Consider the following 18649-nt stretch of genomic DNA (forward strand, 5'->3'; position numbering starts at 1 on the left):
ATTTTCTAAAGCACTGCTTTCAGACAGAAAGGCTGTGGTTGTTGTATTTCCTGTTTATGTAAAGAAAAAAACAGGTCTTAAATAATAAATGTTTGAGATTAATTCAACAGAGAATCAAAATATAGACGATTTTGAGTCCTATTTGATTGTTTCATTAAAACAATACAGAATAATAAGTTGGGGAAGTAACATTATATTTTGCTTTTGCATAACATACAGCGTGTACAAATGAATATCTTTGATAGCTCCATTGCTTACAGCCCTGCTAGCCTCACCTCACCAGACCCTCCTTACCTCTCACCTACAGCCCATGGACTGTTACCATGGAGACGGACAACCCTCAGAGAGAAGATCACTCTGTTTTACATGAACCTTTTCCCTGTTTACAGTATTGGGGCCCTCAACTCCAAATATTCAAATCTACTTCTACTGTAGCAGACCACAAGCATTTTCACAGAGGGTTGAACGTAGTGCGCTTAGAGAAAGAGTTCATTTTCAGTCTCTGACAGGATTACTTTGACATTAAGAGATGTGTGCTTATTTGCTTTCTGGCCGGGAGTTAGATGACATGATCAGCACCAGTCTAATGTAGCATGTTTCATTAAGAGCTGAAGCCTCTTGTTTTAAACTAACAATGAACCAAGAGGCTGCACCAAGACAGAGTAAAAATTATTTAATTATTTGCTCTATTGATAAAATAGATTATTTTGAAATGTAAGTCATGCAAAGCCATTCTAGCTGAGTCCAAGAAAAAATATGGAGGTGAATGAGCATAATAGATCCCCTTTAAATATTAATCTACAGCCGAAGTATGGGTAGATTCATTAGTGGAAATCAAGGTTGCCTTGTCAAAAGTGGTAAAAGAAACTTTTATAACCAGGAGTTTTGTAAGGCAGAGGCTCCATAAAGTTTTTTGTTGCCCCAGTTCAGTGACTTGGTGCTTTTTAGACTTTTTTGTACAGCAGTAATCTTTATAAATTGATACAGTTTCATCCATAAGTTTCTGGATAATGTCAGATTTTTATTTATTTTTTTTTTATTTTATACCACCACAGAGGATTTAAGAAAGAACAATCAAGATCTCACTGAAGTGCAGAGTTTTTGCTTTCATTCAAGGGGATTGACAAAAATATTGCATTAACTGTTGAGGAATTACAGCCCTTTTTATTCATAGTCCCCCATTTTCAGCAGCTCAAAAGTAATTTGATAATTGCTTGGTAAGCATTTTCATGGCCTAGTTAAGGCCTTCCCCTTGTTATTATACAACAAATTAAGCAGAAAAAAATACCTGGAGTTGATTAAAAGTGTTGAACTTGCATTTTCTCTGGAGGTCCAAAGAAATGCAAGTCAATGCAAGTGACGGCAGCCATCATTCAGTTCAGTTCAGTTCAATTTATATAGTGCCAAATCACAACAAACAGCCACCGCAAGGGGCTTTATATTGTAAGGTAAAGACCCTACAATAATTACAGAGAAAACCCAACAGTCAAACATTTGGCGACAGTGGGAAGGAAAAACGTCCTTTTAACAGGAAAAAACCCTCCGGCAGAATCAGGCTCAGGGAGGTGAGGGGAGAGAGACAGGACAAAAGACACGCTGTGGAAGAGAGCCAGAGATTAATAATAACTAGTGATTAAATGCAAAATGGTGTATAAACAGACTAAAAAGAGCTGAATGAAAAGAAACAGTGCATCATGAGAACCCCCAGCAGCCTAGGCCTATAGCAGCATAACTAAGGGATGGTTCAGGGTCACCTGATCCAGCCCTAACTATGAGCTTTATCATAAAGGAAAGTTTTAAGCCTAAACTTAAAAATAGAGGGGTGTCTGTCTCCTGAATCCAAGCTGGGAGCTGGTTCCACAGAAGAGGGGCCTGAAAGCTGAAGGCTCTGCCTCCCATTCTACTTTTAAGTATCCTAGAACCACAAGTAAGCCAACAGTCTGAGAGTGAAGTGCTCTGTTGGGGTGATGTTGGGCTGAAAAACCAAAAACCAAAATAAACTTATTAGAGTGATAGCAACAACTTTAGGGGTGGCCAAATCAATAATCTGGTTCATTTTTAAAAAAGAATAAACCCACTGGTACAGCACAGCAACACCAAGGCCTGAAAGAGAAGAGAACTAAAGTTGAAGAGCACACGATTACTTTTCACAACATCTGGCCAACACTCATGAGGAGGTCAATAAAGAGATGCCCCCAAATATTTATTTTGTTCATCTGAATGCAGCATTTTCAGTGGGAGAAACATTTCATTACTCATCCAAGTGACTTCTTCAGGGGAGAAGTCTGAAGAATACTGAATACTGGAGAAGTCACTTCTTCTTCAGATGAACAGAATAAACTTTATGGCATTTCCTTACTTATATTGAAGATGCATTGATTCAAGTGACAGCCACATTAATGTAAATGCAGAGGGTTTACAACAAGGTGCAAACCACTTGTTACTCTCAACAGAAAAAAAAGTTCTTTGAACAGATGAATTCAGGATTCTAGTTGATAGCGTGACTGCTGATAGAAGTAGCAGGATATTTCTGAAGTGCACAAACCTATTCTCTCTACTCAGATTCAGCCAAATGCTGCCAAACTGATCACACAGTGCTTCAGTGCAAAGCCAGTCACCTGATCTCAGCCCAAGAGCATGCTTTTCAGTACTGAAGACAAACTGAGGCAGAAAGACTCACAAGCAAGCAGCACCTGAAGGTGTTTTAGAAAGGCCTGCCAGAGCATCTCAAGGGAGGAAACACAGCATTTGGTGAGTCCATGGGTTCTAGACTTCACATACATTGGATTTTCATCCAAGAATTAAAAACAATCCTCATTTTTAAAACTATGTTAGCTCATCCAGTTACTTCTGGGGCCCTGAAACCAGGGGACTGTGTATAAACATGGCTGTAATCCTGAAAATTAATGCAAAAATGTTTGTTAAAAACCTTAAATTAAAGGTGAGCGTCTGCACTTTTTACTTGGCTGCAGCTTTATGTTGAAATCTGAGAGTGGTAACTGCTCATCTTTGTCTCCACCAGAAAACAAATAATGCTATTTCTCAAATGTCCAACTGTTCTTTACAGGTCTGTTTCTATTCTGTTTTTACTGTTTTGTTTTTTGTGAGTGTAAAGTTACATGTTTTTTACTCCACCCCACCCCTTCTGTGTTTTCTGGCTTGTTGTCACTACTCGTACTAATTACTCATAGTACTTTGAGTGCTTAAGGCTCTCTGATAGCCCTCCTGAGTCTAGTCTACTGAGCCTTATTCCAAAATAGTGACACTGTATCCTGGTGTACAGTGCAACGTCTGTTTCATATCAGCCTCCATTCCATCATTTAGATGCACCTCACACAACCGCTGAGGCATTAAGTGAACCTGTTCTTTCTTATCTTCTCTAATTATAACTCACTCGGCCTCTTTCAAACCACCGGGCGATCAGTTATTTGGTGTCTGCGCAGTGGTGTTGAAATTATTTTTAAATTCAGTGAACAGCAGTGATTACAGCTTTGTTGTGATTGCATTTCATTATGTTATTGACATGATTAATTCTCTGTGGCATTTAGTAAGATAGTAATAGCGAGATATTTGAATAATGTGATAGCAGATCAGTAAGCTATTTCTTATTCCTTATTGTGGTGATTCTTTTGAACAAGGCAAGTTTGTTTGGCAGCTTTCAAGGGTGTCTTTCAGAGGCAAATCAAAGAACACTATTTAGAAACAACTCAAATTATATATAAAAGCAAAAAAAAACAAAAACAAAAAAAAACACAAGATCAAGTAATAAAAATGATCCTGACAGAAACAGAATATTCAAATAGTGATTAATTATATCACATTGTTCATTAAAAAAAATCTTTCATTTTACTGTCGGCCTACACTTAAGGCTTGAATGTTGCTGCGGGCGCCCTCCTGTTGTTCATCTGCGTGTTGTGTGGTTTTGTCCTCAATCAAAAGGTCCTGTACTGAAGTCAGCGTTCTGTCTGTACTCGTCTCTGTGACATCCGGGTCTAGGTCACCTGCGATGGGTGTGTGGCATGCTGAGAAATAAAGTGGACCATTATTATTGAAATGCCTTCTTTTTTTCTGGGAATATTTGCAAATTAAGTGAAATTTTTTTATGCAAACGTGTAAAAATGCTGCAGGCGAGTTCTTGTGAGATCACACAGACTATAGTATTGTTTTCATAGCCTGCAGTCTAAAAACGTGAAGATGATGCATTTGCATCGTTCCCCAGCTATTGTATCTGCCTCCAAAAGCCAGCAGGCTGGTCACTGCAGTGCACCTGTATGAGTGAAATGGGCAGAATTCAGTATCTTGCAGTCCATTTCCTACCTTAAATACCTCCAAAATTGGGTTATAGTGGATTGAGCAACTACAACACAAAAGTTTCTTGTAGATAATATATGGACACTCCACACTACTGAGAATCTGTGTGAATCCGGCGTAGGAAGTTGCTTTTTATTTACAGTGAACAGAGTGCGCTTTTGTGCCACTTTCAACTGAACTGTTGTAAATATGCTTTGTCCCCTGTTAGTGCTCAAAGAGCGAGACAACTGTACCCTCCAGTTTAGTCAAAGTGTGGCTGACTAGCAGCTGCTCTTCCAAGTTTTTGTTATTCACTGGACACTTGTGGCTAGACTGAGTGCCTATGAAGTGTCTTAGTCATCGATTTTACTAAACATAACTCTTAACACTTTTGCTCTCCGGCTCTGTACGTCTGTCTCTCGTCTATCTCTTTTTTTTTGTACTCTCGTGGTTCTGTCTGTCCGTGTTTTTCCTTGTCTGCGATCCACCCCACCTTTCCACCCAGTGGGGCTGTGGATAAGGGTGGGCAGGGTGGTGCTGGACCCTCACCGGGGGCCAGCGACAGCGGGGGTGGTGCTTGCTCTGGGGCAGGGCCCAGTCGCAGCGACAGCGTGCGGAGTATGGTGACGGGGGGCAGCAAGGCCGCGGCGCTGGCAGACGGTCCAGAGCCACATGCATGCCGGAGGCCTACGGTTTAGCAAGTGAGTGCGCATGGTGACATGGGGCACGCATGAGGGGCTATAGTGGGCACAACAACAGCATGGTGTGGCTATCAAGAAAGTGAGTCTCTAAAAGTATCATGAATGGAGCTCTTGCATGTACTCTCACTTATGGAAAAGCTTGGAGAAGGTTTTTTTTTTTTTTTTTTTTACATTTTTGAAGCAAGCTCTGTGCAGGTGAAGAAAATGTAAAGCCAGGCCTGAAAGAGAAGCCAGCTGTTTGCAGAATGCACCTGTTATGCATGAGTAACTGTTTAAACCTCTTGGCTACAGAGAGCTTCCTCACTCATAAACAAATGCCATTTTTATGTCAGCTGCCAACCAACTGATGTTGCAGACAAAGCGAATGCACCCAGTCATACTGTTCCTCTGCAGGCTCCAATTTAAAAAAATGCTGTAACAGTTTCAAGAATTTCAGACAAAACAGATGCTCTCTGAAGATCTTCAGAAACGACATGTTCATTCATCTGAAGGAACAGCTTTTTAAACTCTGAGAGGGTTGCTGGATAAACAGCAGGAAAGCAGTTTTATCCAGGCTAGTGATACAAATGAACCTTCTGTTAGGAACTGCTGGTTGAATATGATCAGATGACCAGGGCCTAGTAACGGTGAGCCAGAGTTAGACCATGTTTATGGCTTGCATTGACATGAAACTGCCCTCAATTAACCATCAGTGCAAAAGTCTGAAAACTGGATTAGAAAATATGAGGTTCTTTGTTAAAGAGTCAGTGTGCGTCTGTGTAACTAATACGATTACAAGAGAATCAAACTTTAATACACAGCAAACTTTGTGGCCAGATGATCTCTCAGAAGCCAAGGTGAACTATTTAAAATGTATAACATAAAGATTTAGGTTACATTAACCCAAACAGTCCCAAGTTTTTATAAATTTGAAGTCAGAACACAGAATAGGGTCAGCATCACTGCTTGTCAGCTACAACTTTTCTGTGCGGCGTTTACATGTTCTTCCAGTACAGTGACTTGCCTGTTAACTTCATTAGTGATGCCAGCTGTGAAAGACTCCAACCCACTGTGACCTTTCTTTGGACAAGTGGTTAAGAAAATGGATGGATGGATGGATGGATGGATGGATGGATGGATGGGATTAGCATCATTCTTTAACAATGTGTAGTGTCAAAGAAACATCACACAAGCTTAACTCATCACAAGGATTCAAAGATAAACATTTAGTATTACACAAACTGTGAATTTGGTGCCATTACTATTCAGTTCTGTGAAAAAGTGTTTGCCCCTTTCCTGATTTCTTACTTTTTTGCGTATTTGTCTTACTTCCATGTTTCAGATCATCAGACAACAAATTTCAATTTTAGACAAAGATAAAAAAAAGCTATCCAAACCTTCCTGGCCCTGTATGAAAAAGTAATTGCCCCCTAAACATAATAACTGGTTGTGCCACCCTTGGCAGCAAGAACTGCAGTCCAGAGTTTGCAGTAACTGGCAATGAGTCTTTCACATAGCTGTGGAGGAATTTTGCATAATTGCTTTAATCAACCACACTGGAGGGTTTTTTCAAGCATGAGTGGCCTGTTTAAGGCCATGTCAAAGCATCTCAGTTGGATTTAAGTTCAGAGTCTGACGAGGCCACTCCAAAAGCTTTTTTTTTTTTTTAAATTTTGAGCCGTTCAGAGGTGGACCTGCTGATCTTACCGATTATTTGCCTGCTGCATAAATAACCCAGATGCGCTTGAGCTTCAGGGCACAAACTGATGGCCGGACATTCTCCTTCAGGATTTTCTGGTAGAGAGCAGATTTCATGGTTCCATCAATTGAGGCAAGTTCTCCAGGACCTGAAGAAGCAAAGAAGCCCCAGACGTCACACTACCACCACCGTGTTTGACTGTTGGTGTGAAGTTCTTTTATAAAGTGCTGTGTTAGTTTTATACCAGATGTAACGGGACTCAAACATTCCCAAAAGTTCAACTTTTGTCTCATCAGTCCACAGAATAGTCTCCCAGTCCCGGTCTCTTTCTTATTGTTGAATCATGAACTCTGACCTTAACTGAGGCAAGTGAGGCCTGTAGCTCTTTAGATGTTGTTCTAGATTCTTTAGGCGACCTCCTAGTTAAGTCATTGATGTGGTCTTGGAGTAATTTTGGTCGGCCTGCCACACCTGGAAATGTTCATCACTGTTTCCACTTTTCTCCATTTGTGGATAATGAAACTGCTTTGCAACCCTTGTCAGGAAAGGGTCAAATACATTTTCACAGCACTGTATATTATCCAACAACATAAAATATCACAAATAATACTTGCAAAACCATAATAACTTTAGTGAATTATTCAAGTCATAGTTTTTCCCAAGTGGGAAATGCAACTGTTATACAGTTTGGTTGATGAAGCTGCATCTTTTGGACCAGTGAATGTGTGGATCAAACATTCTCCTGGAAACACTTTGTTCAGTAACTTAAGAGTGGGATTCTGTGGTATAGAATAAATTAATAAGTCCAGTTCTACAATAGAGTCAGCAGAGTAGGTGAAAGCCATCTTACCATTCATTCCAATTCTTTCATTATTGGCTAACTCTTCATAATATTGTCTCCCCCCTGTTATGATAGAAATAGATTAATTAGAAACTAGGAAGCAAAACTGTGATTTCAGAATTGATATTTGCCTCTTGATTGGACTGAAGATTAATAGAAATTGCCTCCGTGCGTAAAGTGATGAATGAATAATTTGGAACTGGAGAGCGCAGTGCACTGCAAGAAAACATAGGCAGATAAACAATTTGCAAGCAAACAAAGAAAACATCTTCACCAATTTGAAAACATATGCCCAGAATGTAGCAAAATAGTCCTGTTTTTTCCCCAATTTGCAGCATTTATTCAGGTTGTATTTTCTTGTGTCTGTTTGCATTTTTTTTTTCTTGTTGCATTGTGTTTGAGTTGCTTTAATTGATTATTATGCAAATATTATAATGATATGACAGGTTGTGGCAATAAAATATTGGGGAAAATGTGAATTTTAGCTAATCCCGCTATATTATTCTTTACTCTTGTCACTCCTCTGTTTTGTTTCCCATTCACTACTCTGTTTAGATCTACTTGTATTTCCATTTCTCCACTGGAATTGGTTTCTATTTCTGGGCATTTACGTCTCCCTGTCTCTGCTTCTCCCATACACTTTTACACTCTTCACTGTTAGTATTTTTTTCCTCGCTCTCCTTGTTTTTCACCCTCCTCAATTTCCCTTAATTACAAAATCATTCAGGGTTTATAGTCATCTAATTGACTTTCAAGCAAGAAGAAATGTGAAAATAACCCTCCAAGTCAGTAATCAGATACAAGCAGATAAAAGGGACATGCTCAGGGCATATGAATGACTGTGGTTGGTGCTATGGTGGCAGCTAGAGAAAGAAGTAATAATCTACAGTAACTGAAAGCACAATTTCACAATTTAAGGAGCCCACTTAGAAAGGGCAGTATGTCACCAAAAATATTCAGTCATCTATGTTTACAAGCATATGAACTTAAGTGATATCCCATTTTAATCCATAGAATTTACTATGATGTTGGCCCACCCTCTGCAGCTATAAGAGCTTCAACTCTTCTGGGAAGGCTTTCCACAAGGTTTAGGAGTGTTTATGGTAATTTCTGACCATTCTTCCAGAAGCACATTTGTGAGGTCAGACACTGATGTTTGGACGAGAAGGCCTGGCTCACAGTCTCCGCTTTAATTCATCCCCAAGGTGTCTATCGAGTTAAGGTCAGGACTTCAAGTTTTTCCACAGCAAACTCGCTCATCCATGTCTTTATGGTCCTTGCTTGGTGCACTGGTGCACAGTCATGTTGGAACAGGAAGGGGCCATCCCCAAACTGTTCCCACAAAGTTGGGAGCAGCCAAGAGCAGGAAACTGAGGATACATCTCACACAGGCTCACCAAAATTGGACAATAGAAGATTGGAAAAATGTTATGTGCTCTGATGAGTCTTGATTACTGCTGCAACATTAAGATGGTAGGATCAGAATTGTTCACTGTACTCAAATGGTCTCCACAGTCATCAAAGCTTAATCCAAAAGAGCACTTTTGGGTTATGGTGGGATGGGAGATTTGCATTATGGATTTACACCTGACAAATCTACAACTGTCTGACAATATGGACCAGAATCTCTGAGGTAATGTTTCCAGTATCTTGTTAAATCTATGCCATGGAGAATTAAGGCAGTTCTGAAGGCAAAAGGGGTCCAACCTGGTACTACAGTAGCAGCGTGTACTTAATAAAGTGGTGGCTGGTGGCTGTAGATATTTAGGTGTTGAATCACTTTTTATTTTTCTATATATCTACATTCGACTGAACTATAGCTGCAAAGTTTAGTCTGTATGCTCAAGTCTTCATACAACAATAATTACTGCTTGTGTGTTCATCAGTTTCCTTATTTAACATTTCATTTTACACCCGTCTACCGGCACTCATGGTACATGACCTGTCTTATGATTTTATCAGAGGAACAGTAAATCATGTAGAGAAAAACGCTCCCAGACAAGCAGCTTCATCCAACTTAAGAACTCATATACAGACTACATACAATAAAAAAAAATGCTTCTTATGACAGTCCATCAGGTTTGAAGTTCATTCAAGCTAAAACAATCAGTCCACATAAAAGGTTCGGTTAAGGATGATCTAGTATAAAAAATAAAAAAAAAATACAGGACATTTTGTAATTTTACAGTGTAATGTTATTTTTAAAAATGAAAAATGCTCTACATAGTGTTTATACACCAGACTTTTTTTTGTTGGCAAGCACAAACACTCATAGGAGTTTAAATATTTAGGTTCAAATCATTAATTTAGAAGTGTTGTGATGATGATTGCAGTTATTTTGTGTTTATGCTTGGATATGTGGCTGTGTGAAGCGTTTGTGTGACTGAGGACAGTGGTAAGGTTTAGCTGTTTCTTACAGTGAACATCGAGCCCCAATCTCTAAACTGAAACTAAATACATGCATTTAGTTTCTCAAGTTAGAGATTTTTTTTAATGGGGTGATGCTACAGTATAGTGCTTGAACGCCTTCTTTTTCACAGCTTATAAATAATTTTTTTTCCTGCTAATGATGTTCAAACAGTTTCTCCCTAATGACTTTACGATCACGTAGGTTATGTCATAGCTTTTGACTTTTTATTAAAGAACTGACTTTCTGATTGCTGTTGCTCACCTTCTGTGCTGATAATTCCACTGGGATAATTCAAGCCATGGAAGTGCTCATACTAACAGTCGCCTATAGCTGTTTGTTGCAGAAAATAAATAAATAAATTAGACTTTAACTTCTGGAACCCTAAATGCCCTCCTCCCACTTCAAAAAGTGTCTAATATTTCTGCTAACAGAAATCTGCCAAACAACTTTTATACATTAATTCACATTTGTTCATTTTGAATATTAGGCACAAGTAAACAAACACATCATCAAAGCCTATCCCCAGGAAAGACCTAATGGTGTGCTCTGTGTGTGTATGAGAGAAAGTGTGCATCCACCAGTGCATGTATATGAGCTCTGTCTTGTATTTACTTGATCTGGCATAACTCTGCTCCTCGAGGTGCTTGTCTCCTGGCTCCCCAGCAGAGTTAGAGCTGAGGTAATACCGAAGAGCACTGCTAACACAACTCAAGTCCAGGCAGTAAATCCTCCCTCACAGCATTAGTTCCAGACAGAGCTGTTTAGCACAAGCTTACAGTCATCAGGCAGGCCAGTGATTGAGGGGAGGATAAGGGGTGAAGCACTATTACATGCTTGTAAGAGTAGCAGACCTGTAATTAGAGGGCAGGCTTAAAGAATGGTGATTGGAGGTGGGGTGGCCATAAAGTGATGTGTCAGCTGAGGGTGAAGAAAAGATGAATAGGCAAAAGGAGATGCAGAGCAGAACCATAAAGGTAAAAGTAAGAGTAGAGACTGAAAATATAGCAGGAGCTGACAGGACCTTTGAGAACGATTGGTGGAAGCACAAGGCAATAAGGCAAGAAGGTAGAAGTAGGTCAAGGCTAATTAGGGAGATAGATAACAGAGAGAAACAAATCCAGCACTGCAGATGGAGAGCCAAGTCTCAAGTGAAGTGATAGTGTTACTATACCTTGAGCTCCAGTTTAATTCCACTTAACACTGAACTGTGTTTGTAGAATCACGAAGGGAAAAAAAATCCCCAATAACCTTTCAGCATATTGTAGTTAGAGTGGTCTTAGAGGGAACTAGACTCTTGCACATCTGATCGGATGAATATTAGAAAATAGAAAAAGAGTGAAAGTCTACACAGGAAATAAGATGTGGGAGGCGGGAGTGGTTAAAGAAAGAACTTTTAGCTGGGAGAGCTGGGTTCAACTTCCTATGTGTAGCTGAAAATCAGTGTTGATTGTGTGAACATATGCCCATGCTTGATTGCTGTTAGGGAGGTGGCATACAAAGGAAGAGCTGCAGGAGGAGCTCTGCCCGTGTTCAAGATCGGCCTTTTCTACATTTCTGCTGTAGTTTTAGCACCTAATCCTACTGAATGTGTCACGGCATAAAAATGCCAAAACTATGCCCGCTGGAGGCATCGCAAGAAACTTCACTTTCTCTGCACTGAAGCAACAGTTTGTTCATACATGCGAACAGAAGCATGCAGTCTTAATTCTGTTTTCTTTTAATGGGCTTATTAGACAGCACTAGGTGCTGGTTTAGAGGACCGACTACCATGATGTGGATTTAGATTCAGTGTGAAACAATTGATGATTTTTATTGGCTTTTCACTGCTTTATCAACCTCAAGGACAGCTTAAAAGAGGACTAAACCCTAATTTTGGCATTGTGATGTTAAAGGGAACAGTGTCATTGTTGCAGGAGTTTTTAATTTGCCTGTGATTCTACTAAAAGCACAGGTTTGTTTTGCCACCACTTTGGAAGAATGATATGTTGCATACCAGACCATAGACATATGCATGGTTAGACAACACAAGGCTAAAATTCAGCACAGCTGTCTTCTTTCAGATGTTTAACAGGTATCTCAAGCTTTTAGCGACTCTCTCCCTTCTTCACCGATCTTTGTTCTCTCTCAATCTCTCCCCTTGGATATTCACAGCAGACACTATGCTCCTAGATTTCACTCTGTGCTGTGCTATGTATGCTTTTGCCATTTTTATCCTCTCTTTCTTTTGATATCAACATAATAACGTGACAATTTGTTTTATACTTTCATCTTTCACTCTTTCATCTTAAACAACCTGCTCTTTCTTGTATATTCCGTTACGTATCTCTAATGCCATTCTCATTCCTTTTTGTATCCATCTCTCTCCTCGGTGTTCCCATGTATCTGCTCAGCTTTGGGGACACTTCCCTTTCATCAGCTTCCACCCTGGAGCACATCCCGTCCTCAGCTGTGGCGCGCCCTCGGCCCCTGGTCCGACAGCAGAGCCTGCAACAGCCCCTCACTCACCAGCCTCCTCCGGGTCCCAACGACCCCCCAGTCACCTCACAGAGTCTGGGCCAGCTGCACACAGGCCCAGGCGGCGGGGGCCACCGTGGGGGCCCGCGGGGGGTCCGGGGGAGTCCGGCTGGACCCTCCCGATACAGAGGAACAGGGGCAGGCCGCTCAAGGTCAAATCCAGGCAGCTGGGACCACATGGTGGAGCAGATCCGAACTCGAGGACTGGACGTCAAGTCGTTCCTGTAAGTGTCAGGAAGTTTTCTACGCCATAAAATGAGGATCGTATGTACAACTCTGCGTACCAAATTTAGTGCAGTGGAATCTGTTAAATCTGCCTACATTTTCTGTATTGTCCTCTGTGGGCTATACTGTAGTATGGTATTGTTACACAAGTAAGAATACAAATACTCTAATGGGAAATTACTTTACAAAAATAAAAGTCCTGCTTTCATAAATGTGCTTAAATAAAAATATAAAAGTTCTAAATTCAAAAATACTCAAAACATCAGAAGTAAAACAGGAATAATAAAATAGCCCCAGTGAGTGTCACACTGTGATTATCACTATGTCATTAAAATAGCGTCTATCATTATCATTTAAATAACTTTTGCTGCTGCTGTTGGTTGAGGCTTGGTGGATTTTAACTGCTTTAAATACACCACATGTATGGTTTAAGTTGATAAGTTGAGTTGGAACACACTAAAATTTTAAAATACTTAAGTGAGTACAGTATCTCAAAAGTTACATTTTACTGGTGGTATGTGGTGCTGTTGAATTTTGTTGAGATGTGTTTGAAATACTTTGTCCACCCAATGGTGGACAAAAAAGCTCTCACTGCAAAGCACCAGACACTCCAAAAAGAATTTTCGTGAGTGTGGGATTTCCCAAATAAGCTGCGGTGTAATAAACTGACCAAATGTGAACATGTCTGTGTTTGCAGGGGATGGAACAGAAGTCAAACGCAGTCCTCTACAATCTTTGCAAAACTTTAAAAAAATTTTTAATGAGGTTGTACTCGAGATACTCATAAATTAACGATGATCTTTTTTGGGGTGCAGTTGTGATGTTAATATGCATGAACCATAAAAGGTGGGTGCCTCAGGCATCAAGCGGTTTACCATATTATTTTTTTTTTATGGATGTTAATAGCCAGTCATGTAAATATTGTCTTCTCTAAGGTACTTTAAAATCTCTTTCAGTATTCTATGTAGTGATTTTTACAGTTGCCCTTTAGCTCTTGTTTGTGTTTGTTTGTGTTTGTTTATTGTGTGTAGTTTCAAATTTACAGTGAACAATTCACTGTGAAAAACCATTAATTCCAGCAGTCTTAAGAACTTGATTTAAACTTGTCTGGTTTCATAAAACCAATATGAAGTGTACACATATATTAATTACACACAGCACAAAAAAGTACAAACTTCTGCTTTTTTCCCCATAGTGTGTATCTGTGCTGGTGCAGCTATGTCAGTGTTGAAGAGATCCTGTACAAACTAGCTGGAATTCAGGATAGCAGTAATAATAAAATACAAATATTTAAATGTAAAACTTGCTCCACCTTGGTTTCTTCTAAAGTTTTTTTTCAAGATAGGTTTATAAATGTCCCACATGATAAAAGTAAAAAGCTTCAAATCATAAGCAAAAAACCTTAAATAAAACCCAGCCTGTTTTAAAAAAAAAAAAAAAAAAAAATCCAAGTTAGCAAAGGTCATTAGTGATTTTTCAACACCAATTTTCTGACTCATTCTCCACTGAATAGAGCAGCTTCTGGTGTGCGAAGGTCAGCGATTGTTTAGTGACTGTTCTTTGATATCAAGCATGGGTTTGAGTGATAGATTACAGATGATGTGCTCTACAAAGCAGCCTCAGGTAAACGGTTTCCTTCCTGCCTGACCGCAAACCTAGACACTCACACACATCCATACACATAGCGTTTCGCTCTGTAACTTTTACGTTTCTGCCCATTAACAGTGTCTCCAGGCTATTGACCCCACTGCCTATGTGAATCATCATTCAAATAAGGCTGTGTACATACACACGAAGGTGGTTGTCCCTGTCCTCATGAATCTTGCTGGACAAACACGGCAGTGGTTGACCCTGGAGGTTGTGGGAGCAGGGGAGATGTGAGGAGGGAAGGGGAGGGTTGGAGGGTAATCGTGCATTTGTGATCAGCGGTGTATAAACAACCAAATGTAGCTGTTTCACCCTTCAGTTGTGTCCATACTTGTCACGCAGTGTGGCGACCGAGCTGCTCCCCTGGTGTAGGTGGTAATGATTTCGGCGTCCTCCGGTTGGAGTGCGCGTGTCTTTTTTGGCCATCTATACAAATCCATTCGCTTTATCGATGAGCGTCATGTAGGTGCTGTTTATACATCCCCAGTGGGCTGCAGCCTCTCAAGTACTAATGTGTTCCTCTTGTTGTCAATACTACTTCAACAAAGAGCACCTTGTTTGGTAGGGAGCACTACAGAGAGCGGGACAATAAGTGTGAACTATTCAGAGATGCGAGGAAGTAGATCAGAGAAAACCTAAAAGAAACTGAAAATATCAATAATGAAATAGGATTCATTAAAAAAAAAAGATCTTTTGATCCTATTTATAGCTGTTTATATGTCTAAGCTGCATGCACAACTACACGTGAAGTCAACGATGTTGTCGTGACTGCCTCATTATTGGAGGATTTAAACCTTTACAGTTTGAAAGTGGTTTTCATCAGTTTTTCAGTTTTGACACAGAAGCCTTCGCTTAAAATAAACATTTGAGTCTCTGCAATTTCATTAGCACCCGCTGTCTGTTATTCACAACAAAAGCATTCAAACAAAGGTACGACAGCCACTAATCCACCAAATAAAAAATAAATATGAGGCTGAATCTTTTATAGCTAAGCCTAAAACTAAAGACAGCTGATGCTGGGGGCTGCTAGAAATCAGCAAAAACATATTTGGAAGTTGGATGTGGTTTTCAAGAGGAAGGGACGGTGGTGAAGAATACTATGTGTAAAAATCTTCCTTGGATCACCATGAAATGTTTGAGGTTTGTAAAAAAAAAAAAGGGGGGGGGCATGGTAAAGGGAGAAAAGAAGCCAGAATAGTGTACAGTATGTACCTACATGTGACTTATTGTCTGTGACTGTGAATCACAAGGTTAGTTGTGGGCAAATGCTCATTTGCTAAGGGCACTGTTTGCATGGCCTTGAACTCATGGCACAGTGTTGTTTAGTAAAATGTATTTGAATGATTTCAGGCATGTTTAGAGAGACAATAACAGCTGAAAATCAACACTGTGTTTCTTTGTTGCAGGTGTGCTTGCACCTCCGTTTCCTTGGATTTTCTTTTTTGCTTTGCATGCCATTTGCATGTCATTTCAGTTGCTTCTGTTTTTCTCTGAAACAATCCAAACCTTTCTGTTAGGGTTTTCTATTTTTACATATTTATTGCTCGCAGAGGCAATATAAATGAACCACCGAGGCATCAGAAGGGTTCAACATGCAGCAGTGAATCATACCTTAGGTAAAAACACGTTATGGAGGCTTCCCACCGGTTATACATATCAAAGGTTGGCCTTTGTTGATCGACATAACAAACAGCAACAATATAATAATAAATGACGGCAGCAAATACAATATTAATGCAGCATTACGTCAGTGTTAACGAACTAAAGAGGGAACTCAGTGCTGAAGAAATAAATTGGCAGAAAAAAGAAATCTGTTTTTCCATAGCAACTGGTCCTCCTAATACTACAGCATACAGTACATTAGGCAGTCAGAGGTGTTGCACATTATCTAAAATGTTACAACAAACCAAGCAAACCAAGCAAATAGGTGAGAGCCTTCCATTGGTTAATTACTGCGTGTGATTAATACATTTCACCTGGCAACAAGTTATTTAACACTAACCAGTGCAGTGAGTAACTTCTTATTTCTTACACAACTGTGTCAGAAGACACTCTGTTTCAGAAAGGCCCAAATTATTGGTCTGCATCAAGCAAAGAAAACAACTAAGGAGACTGATGATACTACTAAAGCTGGGAGCAGAGCATCAGTTAGGATAGCGGTGACCCATCATCTTTGAGGAAGAAATGTGGTCGGGAAAAAGTCAACAGTAGCACTCACAGCTTTGTTTAATAGTAAAAGTAAGAACATTTCCACACATATGGTGGGCAGAGAGCTCAGGGGTCTGGGACTAAATCACTGTGTAGCCTTAAGAAAATCACTTATCAGTGAAGCTAATTAGCAAAAACTGGATCCGTGGAAAAAGGTCACGTGTGTGATGAGTTCAGATTTACTGTTGCATCAGGGTAAGAAGAGTAGCAGATGAAGTGATACACCCATGATGCCTAGTGCCTACCGTACAAGCCTGTGGGGGTATGGTGTTATAGTCTGCAGCTGCTTCAGTTGGTCAGGTCAACAATATTATGTGCCCAAAAAAAGAGATCAGCGTCAGACCAGAATGACCAGGCTCTACCATTAATGGATATGTCTTTCCTGATGGATCAGGCATATGACAGTGACAGAACTCATCAGGCTAAAAGAGTGGTTCAGGGAACTTGAGACATTATTTTCACACATGTATTGTCCGCAACAGACTCCAAATCTTAACCCCACTGAGAATCTTTGGGAAGACTTTACGCAGTGATCCATCTCTTGCATTAATTAATGCAACTCTAAACAGAAAATACATGTTGTGACATTGCATATGCTTATCAAAACTATGTCATGGTGAATGTATACACTGTAAACCCAGATAAGTTGAATCTACTTAAAAAAAACAAGGTAACTCGTTGCCTTAAATTTTTTAAGTAATGAAACAGTTTATTTAACTCAGCCTGTTAAGTAAGCACTACTCCATTTCCAATTGAACTAAATTGCATGTTCTAATTGACCAAACTTATCTTTTATAGTTCATGAAAAAATAAAATGACTTTTGATCAATCAATTCCCCTATCCTTTTCATGGTTGTGTGGGGGTAGTGGGGGCTGGAGCCTATCCCAGCTGACAAGGCAGTAAGATGCAGGGTACACCCCGTACAGGTCACCAGCCTGTTGTAGGGCTGACACAGACAACCATTCACACCTGTGGGCAATTAGAGAGACCAATTAACCTAACCCCAGTAACTGAATGTCTTCAGATTGTGGGAGGAAACCCATACAGACACAGGGAGAACATACAAACTCCACACAGCAAGAGTCCCAGGCTAAGGTGGAATTGAACCCAGACTATCAGATAGCTATTCCAGCTGTGAGGTAGCAGTGCTAACCACCACACTACCATGCTGCCCAGTAACACAAATATTTTTTACAGTGTTGAACTGTGTCTGTTTAAAATTTGGTAAATAAACATGATAAAACTCAGCCCTGCTGAATGCTGGTACATTAACATTTACAAATAACATTTGTCCATGGAACAATAAAAAACTATACGAGAGAGCGTTGTGAACAAAAACACCAAATGTCTACTATTCCTAACAGTGAGAGGCCTGGGCCAAGCTGGAATTGAACCCAGACCTTCTAGAGGGCATTCTACCTGTGAGCAGTTATTACCAGCATACCACCATGCAGCCGTATGCTAATCTGGTCTGTTAAAGCTGGTATAAACTAGATTTTTAGCAGGTGCAAAACTTGATGATATTAAGTTGTTTGAACTCAAACACATGATTACAATAAGATAGACCATCAAAAAGTACAGTATACTCAGCATTAACAAGTAATGTTCACATTCTAGGAAATTTTAAGTAATATGAACTCAATATTTTTAAGTGGAATCAAAATCTGGGTTTACAGTGTAGGTGGTCCAACAAATGCACATCAGACTGAGTGCCAGTCTGCTGTGTCACATATTGAATAAAGGGTCGGTAACATGTCATGCATAAAAATGAGATATTTTCCAAATTCACTATAAGAAAATAAAAGTAAACACGATAACCAAAATGGCAAGGAAAGCAAGCATTTATAGCTTATTAAACTGAGTTTGTGTCGTATTCTCACTCCACATCACACAGGTTTGGATGAGAGACATTTAAAAGTGCAGTATGGACTGAATATCTGTTAAAAATGAAATACAATAGTGTCCTCACAGCAATCTACCACCTCTCTCCCACTCTCTCTCTTTGTACATGAAATGTGTGCTGGGTGTGTCTGTCCCTGCCTGTTTCTGTGTTTTTTGGACGTGTGTGCCCCTGTGCCTATTTGCCCACATGCCTCTATGGTCTTGTGATGTCCTGTCTGTCTGTGTGTGTGTG

The 18649-nt window shown here is 39.9% G+C and overlaps 1 protein-coding gene across 1 annotated transcript in view; it reads left to right on the top strand.

The window, feature by feature from the left end:
• Positions 1 to 18649, top strand: part of LOC115778204 (uncharacterized) — a 105771-nt gene that overhangs the window by 55643 nt on the left and 31479 nt on the right. Inside the window, 1 exon segment of the mRNA XM_075074359.1 lies at positions 12311 to 12658. Within this exon segment, the coding sequence (XP_074930460.1) occupies positions 12311 to 12658 (348 nt within the window).

Source organism: Archocentrus centrarchus, chromosome 3 (genome assembly GCF_007364275.1).
Source record: "Archocentrus centrarchus isolate MPI-CPG fArcCen1 chromosome 3, fArcCen1, whole genome shotgun sequence".
Taxonomy (NCBI): Eukaryota; Metazoa; Chordata; class Actinopteri; order Cichliformes; family Cichlidae; genus Archocentrus; species Archocentrus centrarchus.